This window comes from Halichondria panicea, chromosome 15 (assembly GCF_963675165.1).
Source record: "Halichondria panicea chromosome 15, odHalPani1.1, whole genome shotgun sequence".
Lineage (NCBI taxonomy): Eukaryota > Metazoa > Porifera > Demospongiae > Suberitida > Halichondriidae > Halichondria > Halichondria panicea.
This window is the reverse complement of record NC_087391.1, coordinates 3,238,904-3,264,748: the sequence shown is the minus strand read 5'-3', so window position 1 is coordinate 3,264,748 and position 25,845 is coordinate 3,238,904. Positions and strand designations below refer to the sequence as shown.

The 25,845-nt window shown below is 41.3% G+C and overlaps 1 protein-coding gene and 2 long non-coding RNA genes across 4 annotated transcripts; 2 read left to right on the top strand and 1 right to left on the bottom strand.

The window, feature by feature from the left end:
• Positions 1-25,845, top strand: LOC135348351 (uncharacterized). Its single transcript, XR_010398732.1, has 3 exons — positions 1-651; positions 24,630-25,137; positions 25,196-25,845. It is a non-coding gene; the product is annotated as an uncharacterized LOC135348351 (long non-coding RNA).
• On the bottom strand, positions 13,609-16,905 carry LOC135348342 (uncharacterized). 2 transcript variants are annotated; one of them, XR_010398721.1, is made up of 7 exons: positions 16,424-16,905; positions 16,085-16,126; positions 15,643-15,927; positions 15,305-15,542; positions 14,486-15,070; positions 14,224-14,341; positions 13,609-13,820 (listed from the first exon to the last, which is right to left on the bottom strand). It is a non-coding gene; the product is annotated as an uncharacterized LOC135348342 (long non-coding RNA). The 2 variants fall into 2 exon arrangements; XR_010398720.1 differs by having other exon boundaries at positions 14,486-15,038; positions 16,424-16,902.
• Positions 14,720-16,015, top strand: LOC135348340 (piggyBac transposable element-derived protein 3-like). The gene is made up of 2 exons (XM_064546527.1): positions 14,720-15,081; positions 15,315-16,015. The coding sequence occupies exons 1-2, from the start codon at positions 14,720-14,722 to the stop codon at positions 15,952-15,954; spliced, it is 1,002 nt and encodes a 333-aa protein (XP_064402597.1). The 3' UTR covers positions 15,955-16,015.

Below are 25,845 nucleotides of genomic sequence, written 5' to 3'. Positions count from 1 at the left end.
TTTTCACATCATAGATAATACGTACATGTATTACTATATCGGTGAACGATCTATGAAATTTACAAGCTCACATAAAGACTGCTATACTATACTTATACTTACACTACTGATATTCTAGCTATACTATACTTAGCTATACTATACTACTTGCCAGAGTCACACACTCCTGGTCTTTCACCGTCCTGGTCAGCGTCTAGGCCCATGTCATGCATGACAGTTCATCAGCGTCTGGCATAAAGCTGGTACCCTTTGGGAGGTATCCTACTATCCCCTCTCCTTCATAGGCACTGTCATCACCAGGCTGTCCTCAAGCACATCGGCCACATCGGCACAAGTAAACAATCTAGCCATAGCTCGTGCGGTAAGATGATTCTACAGCTCTTCCTCTATACAGGGATGTGCGTAGTTCGAGCTACTTCCTAAGTATCGCACAATTAGAATTTCGCAAAAAAAGTCACTATTGCGGGCCACGATCGTGGCCCGTGACGGGTGTTAAAAAAAAATTATTCATGACGTTTGAGCGAACATATCTCCGGATAGAAAATAGCTAGGAGGTCGATCTTGGTAAGAACAATTCACTTTATCGATTCAACAATAAAAATAAACTCAGGTATATGCTGCAGATGATGTTAAGTTAAGTACAGTTCCAGTGTAAGTACAGTTCCAGTGTCATATCGCACAAGATAATTGGCACTAATAATCGGCACTATTGCTATTGGCGAAGCATTGAAGATGTTTTATGAAGAAAGGACACAGTCTCTGCAGAGTCAGCTAGGTTGCTTACTTCACAAACGGGGTGTTGAATTATTGTTGCTGTAGAAAGACTAACAACACCATTCTTGGGACTGCGTACTTATACGACATCAATACTACAAATCACATTTTGGTTTCATTGTAAGTTACCATAATAATGTTATAGGTTACATGCACAGCGGCCAAACATGAGGCTAGACTATGATTATTGCTAAAATATGCCAAAAGTTCAAAGTCTATAAAATTTATTGCAGCATTTTTCATACTTTTGCAGTTCTCTCCTCGCTAGCGCATTATAAGATTCCTGTTGAGCACAATCTGGATGTTGGGCCAGCAGAGACAAACTCTAATTCGCAACTCCTGCTTTCAGACGAATTTATTTTGCATGAGGTAAGCATTATGACGAAATGTAATTGTAGTATAATAATAATTATTATACAACTTTTAGGTACAACGTGGACTACTAGGGGATTATTGCGATGGGACCTACTACAAATCACACCCACACCCACTTTTCACACCCACTTTTCATGAACAATCCGGAAGCACTCCAGCTAATCATCTACTACGATGATGTAGAGGTTTGCAATCCACTTGGGTCTAAATCTACGAAACATAAGCTAGGTATTGTGTTTACTTGACACCCAAACGAACCACACAGCATTTTCTTGGGCAACGTGCAACCAAGGTATCGTTCTACTGAGAAAAGTATTCAGTTGCTGGCAAGTCATCTGTACTAGTTAAATACGGGGCAATTATGGATGAGATAAAGAAACTAGAGGTAAGTTTACTATAAATTATGATGCCTTCATTGCTCACTGGAGTAACCCTAAACATCAATGGAGCTGCCATTACTTTAGTTCCTGGAGATAATTTAGCCAGTCAGTACCTTGGAGAATGTAGACATTGCATGGCAGTCAATGAAGACATGCAGACAACCTTGTTTTGTTTTTAATGTTGGTTTGCAATCACTAAGCAAGGTGTGGTATCTGGTATCTACAGTATCTACAGCCAACTGCTGAGTTGGAAAAAAAGAGGTAAGACCCCCTTCACCTATTGTAACTATCGGCACAGGGTAATGTACATGGTACAATTATAATTGGCTCACACGAATATTGTTCAGGAGGAGGCTATTGTTATTGCAGAAGTTAAGAAAGCAATTCTATCGAAGGACACCTCAGACTACAGTGATTATGATGTTACATGGTAGATCAATTCAGCACAGCAGTGGAGATTCCCCTGTGCGTAAGAAACTCTACCGTCCAAACATTCTAGCCCTGGAATACGCACTGAAGTTGCAAATAAAATAATTATACTACAGGCACTAGGGTGGTGGCTTGTTTGGAAATAATCAGCATATGCTATAGGTAGGCAGATAGAAAATATCTCGCTAACTAACGCAGCAACACCCCTTGCAACAACAATAATGTAGGCGTGACAGGATGCGTGGGTGACGTCACAAAACAATGAATGTCATTAAAATAGCCAAATGTCTACAGCTTACGGAAATGGCTGGTATGGTGTCCCGGCCTACTTAGCTGTAGAACGGAAGGCGACAGGTCGATGCCTGCAGACAATACACAGCTGCGTAGAGTAGAGATTCACTAGGACAATAAACATTAGTGACTAATCTATAATTATTACCAGTTGACCCATGTTGTAGCTACGATCCGATCTTACTGAGATGATCGGCCAGCTCCCGTCCAGACGACAGTTCTTCCTGGATACTGAACACATTGGGGAGGTTGTATGAAAAAAATGTGCGAGCCACAAGGTAAACACGAAATAATGTAAACACGAAATAATGGCACCTTCACAGGCTTTTGACCTGTCGCAGACTGTGTAGGTAATATTATACTACACAAACATACTACACAAACATATGATGGCAGGATGATTGTGTGCCTTTTTATAAGCGCCAGAAAAAATGATTCCAGAACGGTTGGCGCTTATTTTAGTTATGTTGATGCCATGGCGCTTAAATTATGGTGGCGCTGTAATAGTTGGGCGGGCCCGAACGGTTTCAAGCCTATGTCAGGATTTGTCTTTGCTGCAACTATAGTTGCAGCCCAATCAGATTGCAGCATTTCTACTGTTTACTGTCACGTCCGATTGCGCAACCTCAAGCAAGCCCACTTCAGAATAATAATATTCATAGAATTATTCATAGCTGCTTATCAGCGTGTTACATAATTCAGCAAGACAAAGACAAACACATAGGCTTGAATTTGAAACCCGACCTCCCGTCAGGGGCGGTCGGGCTCCACCCAACTAGCGCTACCGCTACGTACAGTTGCATTAAGGTGCCATGCTAATATTAATGCTATTTCATATCGTGTTGCTATTAGCAAATTATTTCTTATAGGCGCTATTTCATACTGTGTTGCTAATAGCAAATACAAATGCTATTTCTTACAGCTGTTTGCATAGACCTTGCAAAATGCAAAATACACTGTGTATAACCACTAAGTAGTGACAAACCACAAAGATGAACCACAAAGAATCACATGAGCTCATGTACAGGCCATGTGATGAATGTTTGCTGAATCCATCCAGATCACAAAAAATCAGAAATGGCCTACTCCTATCCTTACACTCATCCAAGCCTGAATTATGTGTATCCACAGGCAGCTCCTCATCCAGGTTTTACTGTTGGAGCAATGAATCCTGTAACTACAGGTGTTGCTGCTACAACCAACCAGTCAGCACAATCTGTTGGCATATCCGTGAATATCAACCGCCCTGACTCTCCAGTAAGTGCTAGTCATCAGGCACGCAGTGCATTAAAACATATTGTACTGTGTGTGTACCTACATACATACATGCACACATCAGTATAAAGCAGACATGTTTATTTGTGCAGATCGATATGAAATACTTTGTCCGTATCATCCCTGTCAAGAAAACAGAAGCAATAACTCTCGAATGGCATGGTGAACATAGCTTATTTACGTCGCCAACAATACTCAAGATGAAGCTAATGGATTTCTACAAGGAAAAGCTGCCCTCAAATCCTGACTTGTTCGTTCTTGGTTATATAGTGAAACGAGGTGGGAAAAGGGGCACTGAAAAGAAAAGGAACTAGATCTTGCCTCTATGTATACTCAGTTTGATAAAGGAGACCCTATAACACTTTACTGCGAAATAAAAGCTATAATTTCTGTACCAAAGCGAAAACGATTCAGATTCAGATGTAGAAGACCACGAGAGACCACGAGAGTGAAGTCAAAAAAGCAGCAGACAAACTAAAAGAGAAACATCAAGAAAATTATGACAAAAGGCAGTTGACCCTTTGGGGTCGTATGATAGTCAATAAACAATGGAAATCTTACGATGATCCTCCTGATGTACCTCTTATAACTGGTGGACTACGGAAATTTCCACGGAAAGAAACTATCTCTGAAGCCATCACTGGTGCAGCGCTGGCTTTTGCAAAAGCTATTTCTCCTCAAACTAACCAACAATCATCAAAAACCCCAATACACCAGTGTATCCCCAATGAGCAAAGCCCGGGTTAGTTAAAATCGCTACAACAGCTGCGTGATTGTGGTGTACTCAGTGATGATGAATTCATGGAACAAAAGTCAATCGCTTTAGACAACATTAGGAGCATAAATGCAAGAAACTGAAACTTTGAACATGTACTGTATATAATATGTGCAGTGTGCATTAATTGTAATGAATATAAAAAAAATACATAAATTTATTCAACCAACATATCCTGCATGATTGAACCACCCAAAGCAGTCATCGGCTGTCACTAAAGAGAATGCTGCTTGTACAATGTCAGTGGCACATGCCGCTCCAATCCGTCCAATAGCTTCATCACTTTCTTTCAAAACAGCTTTAATCTTGGAAAATAATTCTTCAATGGGATTTAGATCGGGTGAATAAGGGGGTAGAAAATGTACTAGCGCACCAACACTCTGAATTAGACTAACTGCACGGGAAACATGATGGATGGATGCGTTGGATGGATGCGTTGTCAAGAAATACAATGCTTCTAGGATTTCTACCATTGAATGGGAGTAGTTGAGGTATTAGAGATCGCTCCACAAAGTCACAAAACAAGTCACAAAACACGTCACCATTTACACTTCCTGTAATACTATCAACACAAATAACTCCATTCATATCCATTGCTGCCACAGAATTTACCCTTTTCCCTCTACATAGCATCCTTCTTGAGGTAGCACGTTGTCCTTGCAAGGCATACCCAAATTTCCTCATCGAATCTCTAGCATCATTTCCTGTTTCATCTACAAACACCATCATTTCCGGTAAGATGTTCATTTTGCTGTTTGGCAACCATGTGCAACTTTTTCCTTGAAAAATTGTTGCGCTTAAGGAACCTGCAGATGGCTGACTTGCTCACTGTACTACCGGTCTTGACCAACAACTCTGAACATATTTCGCGTAGATAAGCAGCAGGTTTCTCCAAAACAATCTGTAAAATGACAAACTTTTGTGACTCTGTCAGTGTTTGAGGTCCTTTGCAGTACTTTGTATTTACAGTTCCTTCAGCCTGAAACTTCTTCACTGCTCTCCATACAGTGGACGTGTCTACACATAGATTAGTAGCTATCTGCTGGTATGAAAGTCCCAGCATAAGGCGTTGGTAGACCATTCTCCACTTTAGGTCCTCACCATATGCCTTGGTTCTATGACATCTTTAAATTCTCTTTTTTGAATTTACATGTACATGTAATACTATTTGTTTGCATAGCTACAATATGGTGGTTTTGTGGTAATGTAGTGAATGGTTTAGTATTTTGCAAGGTCTATGCAAACAGCTGTATAGGCAGCATTATGTTATGTAATTAGCGCCTATATTAAAGACACAATATAAAATAGCAAATAAATAATAGCGCCTATAAGAAATAGCATGCTATTATTTGCTATTAGCAACACAGTATGAAATAGCTGCATGTGTATTATCATTGTCCCCCATAGCTGAGACTGTTAAGACTGAACCGTGACGTGCATAACTGAAGTTTTACTGAGATAATTATTAATGATGTGGAAGAGGACAATGAGAGGATAATTTAAGTAAACTTTCTTGTGAGACGAATATTGAGACGAATAGAATATTGTGCAAGTTAAAATCATCTGCCAGTATCTGTGCCTAGTCATTTTCCTCGTGTGGAATTCAAACCGACCGAGCCACTTGAAAGCTTGTTCAGCACATTCAGTATTTACCCCGTGGATTTCGCTGAAAGCAGAAAGAGGGTATTGGGTTCTCAGGAGGCATACAACACACAGTGTGCTTGTTACAATGGAACAAAACCTGACTTTGTTCAGAAGTATTTTGGCTCCCAACGATCCTTTGGCTTCCAAATTCTTCAAAAATAGATGAAAACCACACGCCCTCAATCTTTCAAGATCGTGTACGTTCCTACCAAACGTAGTGTATAGGAAAATGTAGGCATGTAAACATTTCGGTAAAGTTGATCCACATGGTCTTACACAGCGAAAAGTCCGGCAGTTCGGTCATAAAAACGATCGATATTCTTACAACCCACCAGAACAGTGTCATCATCATTGTCAGGAAGAGGTGCTTTTTCAGCATGTTTTCGCCATGTGCTGGGCAAAATTTGACGGTATTTTACTCTTTCCCTCCAATTCAGGACAACACTGGGTAATATTTAATACTCGAGTCTCACGATCCTGTCCAGCTTTAGCTTTAGAGTGCACACATTGGCCGGCAGATCTTCTCAATGCCATCCAAACAACAGTAACTGCATAAAAATATTATACATGCAGTCACTATAACTTCCAATAACCTATAACTTCCAATAACTTAACTTTATAATGCGACTAAGGTGAGTATAATTATACAGAGTTAGTGTTAGGGGGGTGGTTAGGTAAGGGGTATATAGGTAAATGGTATAGGTAACAAGGTAGGGTTAGCATGTGTTAGGGGGATGTTAAGTAGGTAAGGGTTAGGGGGGGTTAGGAGTAAGGGTTAGGGGGTTAGGGTTAGGGGGTTAGGGGGAGGGTTAGGTAATGTATATAGGTTAGGGTTAGGTTAGTGGGATGGTTAGGTATATGGGTTAGGGTAAGGGTAAGGGTTAGGTTAGTAGAGTTAGGGTCATGGTTAGGTAGTTTGGTTAGGAGTTAGGTATAATAGTGGGAGAGGGTGAAGGTAAGAAATATCTTACCTTCCGTGCATTCTTTCTTGTCGCATTGATGGTGCACCCACGGACTGGTTTTACTTGTTATGTACAGTTCGTCTACGCCAACATCTGTAGCGAAGCTGGTTGATAAAAGATTACCACAGTCGTTGTGGTAATTAACCAGGCAGTACATAAACCATGCGTCTTCAATGTTTCGACCATCGACCAAATAGAGTATGGTCTTTCAATCGAAGACAATCCGCTTCTCTGAAGTTAGCATTGTATACCTCGGCTCTTGACTCAAATGAAGCAGCACTGTTGTTAGTCATAATTATCTTGTAGCAAGTTAATTTCAAAAACTGTAGTGCAGTGAAAGTATTTTGCATCATTGACATTGATACTGTAGTAGTGTGTAGTTTTAGAGTCTACTTCGTAGCTATGGTGATATTTCTTATTGCAGGATAGCCTTCTGCACTAAAGCCGTTTGTAGTATACACTAGAGGGCAATTTCTGATCATGAGTGGCTCTTTACAACTGGTGGCAGAAGAATAATGTGTTTCGGGGACTCGTTTCAGGGAATCTTTTTAGTAAATTTATCAAGCTGACAAGCTGACATTCAAGTTTTGCTTCGCTCAACTCCAATGTTCCGGAAAATAAATTTAGCTGCTAGAAACAATGCTGTACTCTTGCACTGCTCACGTGTAGGAACACTCGAACAACCGGACACAACTCTTCGGTACTGTGACAGTGGAAATTACTATACTCTCATGTACTACAATACAGAGTGCATGCATAGATTGAAGAGGGAAGAGGGAGAGGGATTGGAAACGGAAGTAGCCATTTGCAGCATGGCACAAAAAGGCCTTTGATGTTGATCCGTGTTACGGTTGCGCAACACGCGGGAAACCCCTCCAACATAATAGTTTAGCCTTTTATCACGTTTATAGAGCTGCAGTCATGTCACGTGGTTGTGTCCTACTGATCCATAGTGAGGAGCTTTAACGAAACAGTTACATGCTGCACTAGCTACAAGGTATAGTGTACACAAACAAGCCTGAGGGCAGAAATAGATCTACAAGCCTTTTACAAGACCCACTTATACATGTAGCTATAATACAAAATAGTATATCATGTACCAGCTCTTATGCAGCTACAGAGTCCTGTTCCTAGTTCTTACCTAAATGCCGAAGTCGTGGTGGTGGTGTAGGGGCCATCACTAGATTACTAGTAGTGCCTAGATGCATTGTAGTGGAGGGTGCAGGCATTAGGGTCTGAGGTTTCTGGTCGAGCATGTGATGGTTGCTGTCCATGATATTACAAGCTGAGATTTATATTCTTTTGCTGCAGTATACGTACATAGATCTAGTAGGTCTAGTTTGCAGAGCATGTCAATAGGGAGGAGACTGTGATATTGGAGGTTATAAAGAAGGAGTAGATGTAACAATGGCATGCGCAGACACTAGTAACCAGGCCTAGTTTTGCCTAACCCGAGCATGCAACCACTAACTTGAACAGCTAAGAGATATGGAATCTTCGTGTGTGTGCTTGTGGAAGGGCTGCAATCTGGAAGGGCTGCAATCAGAAATGTGACAAGCAAGAGGATCTGGTCCAGCACATCAAAAGTCGACATGTGGAGAAAACTGAGGACTTTACGGCCTGTATGTGGAAGGTAAGGCATGTATCCGAATGAAAAAGCCTTTTAATATCCACTCTCATGAAAAACCAAACAAGTGCGCAGTGAGTCCCTCTTATGCACCTATCAATTTCAGTCCCCACTACCCCCCATGCGTGCTATGTCGGGGTTTAGTGGGGATTTGATTTACATCAATATCAACTGCCCCACCCCAGGGGGCCTGGTTGAAATCAAATCCTCACTTCCCTCCCATACCCCCACTTAACAACCTCGGGATTTGACTACACGCGCACGCGTACATGCGCTATACTTTTCCGGATATTGAGTTTGTATATTGAGGAAGTCAAATTCCCCACCCTATCCCGCACCTCGGGGTTACTTGCTGAATCAAAACCCCACTATGTCCCCACTGTGCCCCGCAGGGGGGGTAGTGGGGACTGACATTGATAGGTGCATTACATGCATGCACTACTAAGGCCGGTAGCAGGCTATCGTACTTCTAAATAAGACGCCACCCAGACTGAAAAGTAATTTTAAAGTCTCCATATAGAGCTTGGTGGCGCGTTGTAAATGGAGGCTAACATCACATTTTTTTTCAGAAAGCTTGAGGCTGCCCAAATGGTTGGTAGACGTGGTATCCACGGATGGCATCATCCATTTCAAAAGGTGTTCCACCGGCGGTAGCCATTTTGTCAGACTTTAGCCTCGATTTCCAAGTTTCTAAGGCGGCCTGGAATCGGGGATACCAAGATTGTTCAAATAACCAGGCGCCCTTCTAAATACGCGCCTCCCTGGACCAAATCTGTCTCTAATTATGGCCCTTGCTCATATCGTAATTATTAAAAAGAGGTGCCTTATTTAGAAGAAGTACGGTATATATGTGTAGGCCCACATGCATGTACATGCTCATTTTCAGCTGGTAACCTATTACTATCCTATTATTCTAAGAATAGTATAGCAGCATAGTTATGCAATATGACCTTTAAATAGTTGACGATGCTTCAGTGGAGTAGGAACAGTTAAAAGGTTGGGGGGGCCACTTGGGTGACGCGGAACGCCGGAAATGAGATGAATATCCACCAATAATTATTCCCAGGCCGTCCCTTTTGGAAAAATCAGTCTGGGACCGAGGCTATACCATTGTACGTGTCCACGATACTTTTGTAGTTAGTGGAAGTTGGAACATGTAATTATTGCCGAGTTTTTTTAGTTGCTTATAACTGTTTCAGTATCCAGGAAGCTGAAGCTATACATAACATAAAGCCAGGGGGGAGCTTCCCCCTAAAAGAAGGGGGAAATTAATATGAAGAATACTAGACCCAACATTATCGATTTAATCGTCACCCATGTAGCAGCTATCAAAACAATGGTTAGTCACTCTTTTGCATGGTGCCTGGATGTATTCATATTGGAGTGGTTTATGGGATCAAATTCGTGTGGACAGAGGGAGAGAGTGGTTTTTGATGTTTTATGTTCTGAGAATTTACCGACACAACACTTCAAAAGCACCTTACCGTAATTTTATCTGGCAGTAATCCAATCCTTTTTCAACAACAAAGGATGTAAACAGCCACCCCACTCAGAAATCTTCACCTCTAACCCTACCACATTCTAACCACATACTTCTAACTGGTAGTCACCACTCACCAGAGGAGGTAGGCCAACCTATAATCAATAATTGTACTGAGAATCCAGTTTCTATAAAACCTACCCACGTTCTTACTGCAGTTCCATTCTTACTGCAGTTCCAGTCTGGACGTGCCATGGGATTACAAAATCTTCTCACAATTAGGAAACTTCTGCTTTAGAAAATTATTTAGGTCTGATGAAACTTTCATTTCAATGTAATCTAAGGCAAGACAGCGATCACATAATATGAGTTGAAGCGCAGAGATTCGAATATAGCCTAGACTTTGCAGCCTCGAATCCATGTCTGTATTTTAATCGGCCTGGTCTACGTGACTAGCCTCAAGTCTAGCTGTGCTCTGTAGCTAGCGAAGCATCCAAGATACCATTTTTACACTTTACGTATCTGCTAAGGGGCATGATCCCGTCGAGGATATTCTCCGTGTTTAAAATGAGGAAAAAGTCATAGCTTGAAGATTGATACTCCGTGTTTTACACTAACACGTGAATGTTTTATTGTGTATGTTGGAGGCTCCAAGCAGTCTTGTTTTCTTTCCGAATAGCACGTGTTTGTACTGCCTGACTATATTGGAATGAACACAACTTTGCATTTTAAATCCCCCGCATTTGCTACTAGTAATAGTTTTATACATGGAAAGGGTTACACAAAAAGTGCTTCCTTGGGGGCTCATCCTCTGAAAGGAAGTCCACAGATTGGCCTATAGAAACCCAGCTACTCAAAAGGTTTTGTTTAGATCAGATTTCGTCTCGGTCATACCACTAACTTACTGTAGGCATGATGTACTCGTCAACTGCTGGTACTGAAATTTCTTTTGAAATTAATGTTCACCCTGGTACTGCCTCCATTCCAGCAAAAAGTTCTCACGCAAGATATGTTTCAACAGATACGATCACATGTATCCGCATAAAGATATAATACACCTGTCCTACTTCTATAGATTGCTAGTGATTTCCTCCGTCCGTGACAGTTAGCAAGCTGGATTAAATGTAGGAAAAGTACAGTTCTATCTGAAGCAAGAGCAAGTTAAACGCTCCACAGACCGAAATGAATTGGAGAAAGCTACGATTAGTTAGGAGTCTAGATCTCTTCGAACTTGGTGAATTGCAGCCGTCAGAATTATGTACCAGTCGTGTCTGAAGAAGTGACGACAGAGAGGACTGGGCATGCAGATTGCTTCCATCATACATGGTGATATATTGACTGCTAAGCGTGCCAGAGGGAATTCCACGAGAGTTCCACGAGAGTCTAGTGGTTCTTGGGGTAAATACAAAAGTCATTATTAATTATGATAAATTAATGCTGTCCATATTAATTGATTGTCCATATTAATTGTTTTTACTGAATGCCTAGATAATGTTGTATTCGTTTTGCAGGTTATTTGGAAACGGCTCTCTACGGACACCAGGCCGTGACCCGAGGCTAGGTACCGAAACGTTTGTTGCAAAACCAAAAAGAGTAGTTCTGTGTCATGGCTATGAAAATGTTTGGTCTCTAGTCCTCTCTTTCCGGAGAAGAACTGCCCTCCTAATCAACGCTGGAAGTTGTTGCAGCTTGCACATTGTCAACAATCAGTCCTACTACTGAAGATGAGACAATTATAATGTACGATAATAATTGTACGTGAATGTGCCAAGGATTTTGTTGATGGTGTGCGAGAAGGATTTCTCTCAATTTTTAAAGTGTCTATACGATTGAGAGGCCACGCATGAAAGAGCAGCTTGTATGGGAGAGGACGGTAAACACGCACATTTCGATGGATTTGCACATTGTTGAGTTCGTGCATCGAGCAGCGTGCGGATTAAGATTTAACATTCAACCATAGATCAACTAACAAAACATAGACGGTAAATACTAAGACAAGGTAAATACTAAGACTACTAAGACGACTACTAAGACAACAAAGACAGTGGAGCAGGCAACAATAAGATAGACCTATACAAAAGAAGTGTTAACTAGTAATAAGAACTCACAGTAAACAATTACAATATTAAGAACAGAAATGACGTCATTACACATATGGAGCACGCGTGTAAAAACGCAAATGGGGACGCTTGGTCCCAATAATAGCGAAGATTCAATAGATGAAGTTATAGGAATCTAATAAAGTTCCAGAAGACACTCCAAGCGTACAGTTGCTCTAGTAGGAGTAAAGTGTTTGATCATCTTCCGGGTCGAAAACACACCCAGTTTCCAAGTCTGCTCAAGTGAAAAAAAGTGAAGTTTATTACGCCTGGACGTATACTTAGTTCCTGGTGTTGAGTCATTAGACTGCACACAATTCCGAACAATTCACACGAACATACAACTCAATGTAGTTAAGGAGCAACCATGCAGCTATTAATTATTGATACACCCTGTAAGTTCCGTACCGGACATGAAAGTAATACTTATTATTGATACAACTTATTATTGATTACAACTTATTATTGATACACCGTGCCGATACATTTAAGGAGTGATCATTTGCTAGAACTTTGCACAAGGTTGTTTCTTGCATCAATTCCTTTGTAGAGCAACTTTTTCGCCATAAAAGCTTTTAGCATTTGTTTCACAACTAGTGGTAGTGCCCCCTCAAGCACTTCATAAGACCTTCCGTTACGTGAAAGTAGTCAGGATAGAATCCCTGTGCACCCCACCCCGTAGGTGGTAGCATAGTGCTCATGCATAAGAGTGGCACACTGTGCTGTATGTGTCTGTCTGGTGTATGTGTCTGTCTGGTCCTTGGGGGGAATTTTTCTGACAGGAACTGCAGGTGTTTAACCCTTTAACCGCCACGGGCCACGTTCGTGGCCCGCAATAGTGACTTTTTTTGCGAAATTCTAATTCTGCGATACTTAGGAAGTAGCTCGAGCTACGCACATCCCTGTAGAGGAAGAGCTGTAGAATCACGTGCATCCAAGCCACGTTGCTATATTAAAATTTCATTAGCATCTTACCGCACGAATGGCCGATGTCTCCTCTGGTGATGACAGAGATAGTAGGATACCGGCTACCAGCTTTATGCCAGACGCTGATGAACTGTCTGGGACTGAGGACATGGACCTAGACGCTAGCACTATGGACCAGGACGGTGAAAGACCAAGAGAGGGCTCACTGTGTGACTCTGGCAAGTAGTATAGTATAGCTAGAATATCTAAGTATAGTATAGCTAAAATAGAATTAGCAGTAATGAACAGTCTTTGTGTGAGCTTGTAAATTTCATAGATTGTTCACCTACTTCAAATTGATATTATCTTAGCACTATTACATTCATATGATGCAAGCTTAGTCAAGCCTTTATCCGATTATACGCCGCAGACGCATTTATGCATCATGTCGCTAGGATGCCATAGACGCATTTTTGCGGCAGCTGCAGTTGAACGTCTTCTTTTTGCAAGATCTCAAAAGGAGGAGGACCTACTGCTTGCTGGAGCACTGCAAACGGCAGAGCGCTAGCTAAGGTAACTGTACACTAAGCATTGCATGGGGGTAACACATAAAAATTTTGCACAAAAACGGTTTGAATACTGACAGATATTATTAAATACAATAGTACAACATAATAAAATAAAATACATGTAAAATTAATTCTAACTATCTAAAACTTGAAGAATGACCAAGAGACAGCACTTCACTGTGGAGGAGGTACTTGGGGATATCTTGTCCGATGATGAGGAGGACCCAGAAGAACCTATGCAGGAAGGTAGCGACTATGAATTTTCCGACCTTGAGTCGGACGACGACGAATATGGTAAATACATAATTGATACAATCATAGAACTATTATGAACACTGTTCTTATTATTTAGATGATACGAGTGACTCAGGCCTAGACCCACCACCCCAACCCCCCTCTCAACCACCCCACCAACCCCCCTCTCAACCACCCCACCAGCCACCCTCTCAACCACCCCACCAACCCCCCTCTCAACCACCCCACCAGCCACCCTCTCAACCACCCCACCAACCCCCCTCTCAACCACCCCACCAGCCACCGCCACCGCCACCGCCACCACCCCCTCCAGGTAAAATAACATCAGAAGAGGCTCATAACAAATTATTATTTTTTAAATAAAAACAGGTGCAAATGTTACCCAATGGTCTGAGAATCTGACGACTGTCACAGTAAACGCCTTCACATCCCTGACCGGTCCCACTGTAGAGATCTCTGATTGCCCGCTACACATTTTTCACCTCTTCGTCAACGAAGAACTACAGGAGAAAATAGTGGCTGAGAGCAATAGATACGCCAGGGAGGTTAGGGAGATGACAAGTACGATAAATGGAAGAAGATTGACACTGAAGAATTGGAAGCGTATTGGGGTTTTTGTATTCTTATGGGGATTGTCCACTTACCATCTCTGGACGACTAACCCTCTTACACACTACGCCCCCATCACGACAAGGATTCCTCGGTGGCGCTTCAGGGAAATCTCTCGGTACCTGCACTTTGTCAACAACCAACATCTTGCTCCGAGAGGAAGTCCCACGTTTGATCGGCTGGGTAAGGTCCGCCCTGTGATTGATCATTTCAGCTTGCAATTCTCAGCCTTGTATAATCCATCCAAGAATCTTGCTGTGGATGAAGCAATGATCAAATTTCAGGGTCGGTCCGCTCTCAAGCAGTATATGCCTATGAAGCCGATCAAGCGTGGGATCAAAGTGTGGGTACTGGGAGATAGTACCAATGGGTACTTCAGTCGTTTCGATGTGTATACGGGGAAGCAGGAAATACGTCATGTCGGCCTCGGGGAACACGTGGTGAAGAAATTGACAAGCGAGTTGAAGAGGAAGAACCACCACGTCTACTTTGACAACTTCTTCACCAACGTCAAACTGCTCGAGGATTTGTTGGAGGACGGAATCTATGGTTGTGGGACTGCTCGCAGAGACAGGAAAGGTTTTCCTCCTGCATTGAAGAAAGCTGCCCTAAAAAATTCCCTAAAACAGAGGTACAAAATAATTACACACACTCACCCACGCAACACTCATACACACACACACCCATACACACACACACCCACGCAACACACACACCCACGCAACACTCAGACACACACTCACACCCTCATACACACACCCACACCCACGCAACACTCATACACACACACACACCCACACACACACACCCATGCAACATGCACTCTCACACAACCACTAATAATGCTACGTTACCTTTACACAGAGGTACCAGTAAGACAGTCCAGAAGGGCCCCGTGACAGCAACCGCCTGGAAGGATAACAGGATCGTGAACGTCCTCTCCACGACAACACAGCCCACAGCTATAGGTTCCGTTCTCCGGCGACAAAAGGATGGAGTCAGAATTAATGTGCCATGCCCAGAGGCCATTATGTCGTACAACCAGCACATGGGTGGAGTTGACAGGGGTGACCAGCTCAGGGGCTACTACAGCTGCCGAACAAAGAGCAGAAAGTTTTATAAGTACATTTTTTTCTTTTTGTTTGATGTAGCCATTACCAATGGTTATATTTTATATAAAGAAAACACTAACCCGAAATTGAAGAACATCAAGGAGTTCCGCCTTCAATTGGCCCAGAATCTCATCGGATCATACTGCAGTCGGCGTCGGGCAGGTCGTTATGGTGGTGCGATTGTTCCTCTCCAACTCCAACACTTCCCCGTAAAAGATTCGAGTGGTCCGTGTCCGTCGATACATAGGAGAGGAAGATGTGCGCACTGTGATCACAACGGACACCGAACTGACACGACATGGTTTTGCCAAGAATGTGGAGTGTGGCTCTGCCATAATGGCAACCCAACGAAAGACTGCTTTTTCCTATGGCATAAGAACAGAGAACAGTAGTCGTACTTACTTGTGTACCCATATTTATTTGCTATCACTATGTTGCTAGGGTAAAAACTGATCTAAGTACGTAATAGGTGACATAATTATTGGCTAGGCTCAGTAGAGTCACGTCAACATACAGGCTCACCTTGTGCTGCCGCTGCCTTTGTTCACTGTCACACATGGCCGGCTGTACATAATTATAATTATAGTAGTGTTACATACACGTACACAGAGAATTAATAAAGCCTTCTCATCATTATAAATTCTAGATCCAACTAATATCTACCATATACAGTAAGTTATAACTTCTAATGAATCTAAAAACACTCCTAGCAAAGTACTGTACACAACTATCAATGGCTATAATTATGCGTACTTTATAGGCTCTTTTTACATAATCAAAGTATAATGAATGATACAGGGCCTCTAAACATTCAGTAGAGTTAACATATAAACTTGGGAAGCTTAGTATAGCTTGGCTCACCTTCCTGTCATTGCCACTGTTCTTTGTTCTTTAGGACTACACGAGGCTGCATCTGGTGATCAGCCACACCTAGTACCTAGTGTACTTGCACAAAAAAAAGGCTAAAAACGCTTCTCAGCACTACAAACTCTACAGCTACGTCCTATATACTTACTACAATGAGTATTAGACTGTATAAAGCTTCTAGCGAATCTAAAGAGCCATGTAACAAAGCAGTATTATACGCAACTACTACTTACCGCTTGACAGAAGCAGATCACAGCCAATCCTTCGAGATAGTAAGCGATTTAGGCATCATCTTGTAGATCTTTGACTAGTATATCTTTCTAGCCTAACTTGTACTATCAAAAGTCGAAGCGCTTTCGAGTTACGCACTGTTTTCTACGGACTAATAAATTTTGTGCATTTTTTGAAAATTAATATGGCTGTGGGGGTGTCCCCGCAACGTTACGTCATGGCGTATAATCGGTTATACCATGGCTGATCCATAAAAAAAATTTTTTGGATTTCCGCTGGCCGAGCATTTAAATGGTGAGCGTAATAACCGTGGTTGTTATGGCAACACAATTTTGTGTTGTATGGGCTGCTAGGCATTTTATTGCTCTGGAAACCCGATAGAGAATTTACAGACATTTAACTTCACTGTCAATTAGGGTTAAACTGTGATTGCAAACCAACATTAAAAACAAAACAAGGTTGTCTGCATGTCTTCATTGACTGCCATGCAATGTCTACATTCTCCAAGGTACTGACTGGCTAAATTATCTCCAGGAACTAAAGTAATGGAGAGCTGCCATTGATGTTTAGGGTTACTCCAGTGAGCAATGAAGGCATCATAATTTATAGTAAACTTACCTCTAGTTTCTTTATCTCATCCATAATTGCCCCGTATTTAACTAGTACAGATGACTTGCCAGCAACTGAATACTTTTCTCAGTAGAACGATACCTTGGTTGCACGTTGCCCAAGAAAATGCTGTGTGGTTCGTTTGGGTGTCAAGTAATTACAATACCTAGCTTATGTTTCGTAGATTTAGACCCAAGTGGATTGCAAACCTCTACATCATCGTAGTAGATGATTAGCTGGAGTGCTTCCGGATTGTTCATGAAAAGTGGGTGTGAAAAGTGGGTGTGGGTGTGATTTGTAGTAGGTCCCATCGCAATAATCCCCTAGTAGTCCACGTTGTACCTAAAAGTTGTATAATAATTATTATTATACTACAATTACATTTCGTCATAATGCTTACCTCATGCAAAATAAATTCGTCTGAAAGCAGGAGTTGCGAATTAGAGTTTGTCTCTGCTGGCCCAACATCCAGATTGTGCTCAACAGGAATCTTATAATGCGCTAGCGAGGAGAGAACTGCAAAAGTATGAAAAATGCTGCAATAAATTTTATAGACTTTGAACTTTTGGCATATTTTAGCAATAATCATAGTCTAGCCTCATGTTTGGCCGCTGTGCATGTAACCTATAACATTATTATGGTAACTTACAATGAAACCAAAATGTGATTTGTAGTATTGATGTCGTATAAGTACGCAGTCCCAAGAATGGTGTTGTTAGTCTTTCTACAGCAACAATAATTCAACACCCCGTTTGTGAAGTAAGCAACCTAGCTGACTCTGCAGAGACTGTGTCCTTTCTTCATAAAACATCTTCAATGCTTCGCCAATAGCAATAGTGCCGATTATTAGTGCCAATTATCTTGTGCGATATGACACTGGAACTGTACTTACACTGGAACTGTACTTAACTTAACATCATCTGCAGCATATACCTGAGTTTATTTTTATTGTTGAATCGATAAAGTGAATTGTTCTTACCAAGATCGACCTCCTAGCTATTTTCTATCCGGAGATATGTTCGCTCAAACGTCATGAATAATTTTTTTTTAACACCCGTCACGGGCCACGATCGTGGCCCGCAATAGTGACTTTTTTTGCGAAATTCTAATTGTGCGATACTTAGGAAGTAGCTCGAACTACGCACATCCCTGTATAGAGGAAGAGCTGTAGAATCATCTTACCGCACGAGCTATGGCTAGATTGTTTACTTGTGCCGATGTGGCCGATGTGCTTGAGGACAGCCTGGTGATGACAGTGCCTATGAAGGAGAGGGGATAGTAGGATACCTCCCAAAGGGTACCAGCTTTATGCCAGACGCTGATGAACTGTCATGCATGACATGGGCCTAGATGCTGACCAGGACGGTGAAAGACCAGGAGTGTGTGACTCTGGCAAGTAGTATAGTATAGCTAAGTATAGTATAGCTAGAATATCAGTAGTGTAAGTATAAGTATAGTATAGCAGTCTTTATGTGAGCTTGTAAATTTCATAGATCGTTCACCGATATAGTAATACATGTACGTATTATCTATGATGTGAAAATCAAGCTTAGTCAAGCCATATGATAACATAACATAAAAAAATTGTTTGGATTTTATCTCGGCCAGCGGGCCGAGCATTTAAAATGATAAAAACGGGTGAGCGTAATAACCGTGGTTGTTATGGCAACACATGTTGCACATTCTATTGGTATAGGTTGCTAGGCATTTTATTGCTCTGGAAACCGACATTTCACTTCACTGTTAATTAAGAATCCGACAATATGGAAGGACAAATAAAGATGTACGTATTCTAAACATTAATTTTGTGACAGGAAAACAATCAGTACAAAATGACTACGAAGTAAAATGAGCATTTTTTATCCGAAAATTTTTTTGCATAGCCGTTACAAGGCAGCCATTGAATTTTTTCATGCTGTTCTTCTGTTCTTGTATGCATTAACGGTATGCATAACGGTATGTCAATACTGTCCCCCTTTCCACCCGAAAATATTTTGGGGTAGGAAGGTGCAAAGTGAGTGGCTTTATTTAATTAAGCAATAAAATACAATTAATTAGTTTGCTCGTTGTTTTCCTAGGCCCTGTCACATTTTTGAGACTTTGGGTATATACATGTATAGTCTCGAACCGTGCTTGGATCAGGTCCATTGGAGACTGGCGAATGTCTCTTCTGCGGGTGGAACGAACACAACGTATGGCTGGTCTTGCCAGTCTCATCCAATCTCATCCAATCTCATCCAGCCTACCACCTGCTGTAGCTTTCGTTTATTTTCGTGGCTAGGTCCGAGAAAACTAGAGGTGTGAACGAGCCATGCTCAATTTCATTTAATCCTTTCTCCGTATTCTCTTTTTTTCTCTCTATTTTCTGAAAAAGCGACTTGAGGGGTGGGACCCTTGTGTCAAAAAATGCGTTTCTGCCTTGGGGGTCCTCACTCTGATGTCTGACTCTGATGTCTGCTCTGGCATCAGGGTCTGTTCGATACTCGCCTTGTACTCAATGTCATGAATAATTGAAGAAGTTCAATTATTGATTTCCTCCGTATACTCATAAAGCATAGTAAAAGATTTCTGGAGAAGACGAGTTAGTTAGATGAAGGCATTCTAGGACTCTCTAGCTAGCTTGTATAGCTTCGAAGAAATAAAAAGACAAAGACTCCGCTTTCATGTCTTGTTATCAGTTTGTACTTACTTTCTCTGTCATGTATCAGACCTCGCAGAGAAGTTTCTGCTGATCCTGATTGAACCATGTTACGGTGAGAACATTGAGGACACTAAGTTAGTGTCTTTAGTTACTTCATGCCTTCATTTGTGAAATGTGTAAAAAAATCGTTAATTAGTGGGGGTGGTCAGTTGCTAGGTAACGATGATGATGTCATGGTACCCCCAGGATCTGGGCTACCACCTGTAGGAAATAGTTGCAAGTGATTAGTTGCAAGTGATTACAATACATTGTTCATGAGATATGTATTTTTAAAGAAAAATGTGTATTTATTCTGTATTTTGTTTTTTTAATTAAGGACCGATTGACTGATTGAATTTCTGTCACCGAGAATTTCACCTGCTCGATAAGCTTCTAGTCGTCCTCCTCACCACCCTTTCGTATCGTCAGCAACTCAGAACTGTGGTTTGACTGGCACTCGCACTGGCCACTCTCCAAGGTTCGAGGCTGTGAAATTATATAATGGTATATTAACAATAATAATATTGTTCTCACCTGTCCTCCCTCCTGTCTTCACTTCTACAGTGTCTTCTAGAGTGTGGGAGTTGTGCATGCTACGCTTAATCAGCTTGGATTTCAGCTTCTCCTCAAGTGGTGCCGGTATGCTCAATGCATTGAGAGGTGAGCTTAAAGCTGAGCCTTGAGATGACACACATACTGCATGTGACCTCCATGTTTCTCAGAGTGATCTCAGACGGAGAGTGTATGGTGGTGAAGTGCGGCTTTGAGATACTCTTAAGCGCTCGCACAAACAACCTGCGCAGACCAGACTACGGCTTATCTATACATTGTGTAAACAAAGAGGGCATTCGAAAATTCGATTACTGTTGCTTGGTGACAGAAGGTGAGAGGAGCGATCGTGTGGACGTACTGGATGCATGACAGCCTTTTGCTGGCCTGCCAGTTGCATAAAGTTGCTTGGCCTCCCACCAATACTGCAGTTGTCCTCGCTGTGAGCAGACCACGATGCAATCACCTTTTGCAATCACCTTTCTAGGGTTGGGGTTGTATTGTCTTCCGAACACCTTTAGGACTTTCTCTCTGACACTCGGCCTGCACTCGCAAGCAGACATTATCATTATATAAATGTTAATCATCTTTAGCAGCGGTAAGCGATGATTAAACTATGTTTTTAGAGTTTTGTACCCCTAACTATTATGTATGTTAGATTCCAAACTAGTTAGAGAGTAGTTGATGTTGAGTATGTACATGTGCATCAGGTAAAACGTGCTGAGACTACATTATGTTTCTACCAACATACGTGTTACTTACCTACCCTGATATGTACATGTGAATGTGACTTTCATTGTTTGCATGTATGTCCACCTGGTGTTGGGTGATTAGGTGGGGTGATCAGGTGGTAGAGTTTTTTTTTTATTATATACCATGTAGGTATGCCGAGAAAAAAGAAGTTTTATCACATAAAGAATATCCCTACAAGAAAAAGAAAAAACCCTGAAGTCCTGACTATTGTAGTGACAGTACTAGCTCGTCTGCATGTCTGCATGTATTTCAACCCCAAGTATGAGTACAGCCTTTGAGGAAACAAGCCTAGATGATACATCGAAAAATCCACTTGATGTATTGCGGTCATCTGTTGTTTTGTCTGAGTCGTGGAGTCCTAAGAATCTAGAGAATGTGAATCTAGAGAATGTCCTTCTGTGTCGAATATCTGCACATTCAAGATATCTGCACATTCAAGTTCTGAAACTGTTCCACTTAGAATACTGTTCCACTTAGAATAACTCACTGCTTGAAGATTGACAAAAAATTATCATTGGTCACTGTTTGTAAATGAACATAATTATGAACATATGGTTGAACCAGCAAGTTGTATTGCTCTAAAGGATGTATTGCTCTAAAGGACTTTCCTCAGACATTGGATGCAGAAAATCTTCGTCGATTGTTAACTAAACTGGATGGTCTCTCAGTTTGTGTAGGACATCCAGACCAGTCAATATAACAATTGTGTTGTCTAATGGGAAAGTTGCAGCCTATGTGGATGAAAAAACTTATAGCAAGACTGTTCGTACGGCAGATTGTGACATCATTAGTCAATCGGAAAGATGCAGTTCATGTAAAGCTTTAAAGCTTATAGAGTTAATTTGAGAGCCATTTATTGTAGATGGAGCAAGCGTCGTGGATGTGATAGCAGTCACACAAGCAGTCACACAAATGACACGTACCTACGTACGCCCTTTCCACACAACGGCACAAGGAATTTAATTAAAGTTAATTCAGATCTCTGGGGGACTTGCTGACACGCCCATACGCCCATTTTACTATCAACTGTGTGTCACTTTAGTTTCAACTGCATTTTAAGATGCCATGTGCTTGATCTATTTATGCAATACTGAATGAAAATTTGACATACCATTATATAATTTCACAGCCTCGAACCTTGGAGAGTGGCCAGTGCGAGTGCCAGTCAAACCACAGTTCTGAGTTGCTGACGGTACGAATGCTGACGGTACGAAAGGGTGGTGAGGAGGACGATTAGAAGCTTATCGAGCAGGTGAAATTCTCGGTGACAGAAATTCAATCGGTCAATCGGTCCTTAATTAAAAAAACAAAATACAGAATAAATACACATTTTTCTTTAAAAATACATATCTCATGAACAATGCATTGTAATCACTTGCAACTAATCACTTGCAACTATTTCCTACAGGTGGTAGCCCAGATCCTGGGGGTACCATGACATCATCATCGTTACCTAGCAACTGACCACCCCCCACTAATTAACGATTTTTTTACACATTTCACAAATGAAGGCATGAAGTAACTAAAGACACTAACTTAGTGTCCTCAATGTTCTCACGGTAACATGGTTCAATCAGGATCAGCAGAAACTTCTCTGCGAGGTCTGATACATGACAGAGAAATACAAACTGATAACAAGACATGAAAGCGGAGTCTTTGTCTTTTTATTTCTTCGAAGCTATACAAGCTAGCTAGAGAGTCCTAGAATGCCTTCATCTAACTAACTCGTCTTCTCCAGAAATCTTTTACTATGCTTTATGAGTATACGGAGGAAATCAATAATTGAACTTCTTCAATTATTCATGACGTTGAGTACAAGGCGAGTATCGAACAGACCCTGATGCCAGAGCAGACATCAGAGTCAGACATCAGAGTGAGGACCCCCAAGGCAGAAACGCATTTTTTGACACAAGGGTCCCACCCCTCAAGTCGCTTTTTCAGAAAATAGAGAGAAAAAAAAGAGAATACGGAGAAAGGATTAAATGAAATTGAGCATGGCTCGTTCACACCTCTAGTTTTCTCGGACCTAGCCACGAAAATAAACGAAAGCTACAGCAGGTGGTAGGCTGGATGAGATTGGATGAGATTGGATGAGACTGGCAAGACCAGCCATACGTTGTGTTCGTTCCACCCGCAGAAGAGACATTCGCCAGTCTCCAATGGACCTGATCCAAGCACGGTTCGAGACTATACATGTATATACCCAAAGTCTCAAAAATGTGACAGGGCCTAGGAAAACAACGAGCAAACTAATTAATTGTATTTTATTGCTTAATTAAATAAAGCCACACACTTTGCACCTTCCTACCCCAAAATATTTTCGGGTGGAAAGGGGGACAGTATTGACATACCGTTATGCATACCGTTAATGCATACAAGAACAGAAGAACAGCATGAAAAAATTCAATGGCTGCCTTGTAACGGCTATGCAAAAAAATTTTCGGATAAAAAATGCTCAGTACTGATTGTTTTCCTGTCACAAAATTAATGTTTAGAATACGTACATCTTTATTTGTCCTTCCATATTGTCGGATTCTTAATTAACAGTGAAGTGAAATGTCGGTTTCCAGAGCAATAAAATGCCTAGCAACCTATACCAATAGAATGTGCAACATGTGTTGCCATAACAACCACGGTTATTACGCTCACCCGTTTTTATCATTTTAAATGCTCGGCCCGCTGGCCGAGATAAAATCCAAACAATTTTTTTATGTTATGTTATCATATGGCTTGACTAAGCTTGATTTTCACATCATAGATAATACGTACATGTATTACTATATCGGTGAACGATCTATGAAATTTACAAGCTCACATAAAGACTGCTATACTATACTTATACTTACACTACTGATATTCTAGCTATACTATACTTAGCTATACTATACTACTTGCCAGAGTCACACACTCCTGGTCTTTCACCGTCCTGGTCAGCGTCTAGGCCCATGTCATGCATGACAGTTCATCAGCGTCTGGCATAAAGCTGGTACCCTTTGGGAGGTATCCTACTATCCCCTCTCCTTCATAGGCACTGTCATCACCAGGCTGTCCTCAAGCACATCGGCCACATCGGCACAAGTAAACAATCTAGCCATAGCTCGTGCGGTAAGATGATTCTACAGCTCTTCCTCTATACAGGGATGTGCGTAGTTCGAGCTACTTCCTAAGTATCGCACAATTAGAATTTCGCAAAAAAAGTCACTATTGCGGGCCACGATCGTGGCCCGTGACGGGTGTTAAAAAAAAATTATTCATGACGTTTGAGCGAACATATCTCCGGATAGAAAATAGCTAGGAGGTCGATCTTGGTAAGAACGATTCACTTTATCGATTCAACAATAAAAATAAACTCAGGTATATGCTGCAGATGATGTTAAGTTAAGTACAGTTCCAGTGTGCGATATGCTATCGCACAAGATAATCGGCACTAATAATCGGCACTATTGCTATTGGCGAAGCATTGAAGATGTTTTATGAAGAAAGGACACAGTCTCTGCAGAGTCAGCTAGGTTGCTTACTTCACAAACGGGGTGTTGAATTATTGTTGCTGTATTTCAACAGCCACGACTAACAACACCATTCTTGGGACTGCGTACTTATACGACATCAATACTACAAATCACATTTTGGTTTCATTGTAAGTTACCATAATAATGTTATAGGTTACATGCACAGCGGCCAAACATGAGGCTAGACTATGATTATTGCTAAAATATGCCAAAAGTTCAAAGTCTATAAAATTTATTGCAGCATTTTTCATACTTTTGCAGTTCTCTCCTCGCTAGCGCATTATAAGATTCCTGTTGAGCACAATCTGGATGTTGGGCCAGCAGAGACAAACTCTAATTCGCAACTCCTGCTTTCAGACGAATTTATTTTGCATGAGGTAAGCATTATGACGAAATGTAATTGTAGTATAATAATAATTATTATACAACTTTTAGGTACAACGTGGACTACTAGGGGATTATTGCGATGGGACCTACTACAAATCACACCCACACCCACTTTTCACACCCACTTTTCATGAACAATCCGGAAGCACTCCAGCTAATCATCTACTACGATGATGTAGAGGTTTGCAATCCACTTGGGTCTAAATCTACGAAACATAAGCTAGGTATTGTAATTACTTGACACCCAAACGAACCACACAGCATTTTCTTGGGCAACGTGCAACCAAGGTATCGTTCTACTGAGAAAAGTATTCAGTTGCTGGCAAGTCATCTGTACTAGTTAAATACGGGGCAATTATGGATGAGATAAAGAAACTAGAGGTAAGTTTACTATAAATTATGATGCCTTCATTGCTCACTGGAGTAACCCTAAACATCAATGGCAGCTCTCCATTACTTTAGTTCCTGGAGATAATTTAGCCAGTCAGTACCTTGGAGAATGTAGACATTGCATGGCAGTCAATGAAGACATGCAGACAACCTTGTTTTGTTTTTAATGTTGGTTTGCAATCACAGTTTAACCCTAATTGACAGTGAAGTGAAATGTCTGTAAATTCTCTATCGGGTTTCCAGAGCAATAAAATGCCTAGCAGCCCATACAACACAAAATTGTGTTGCCATAACAACCACGGTTATTA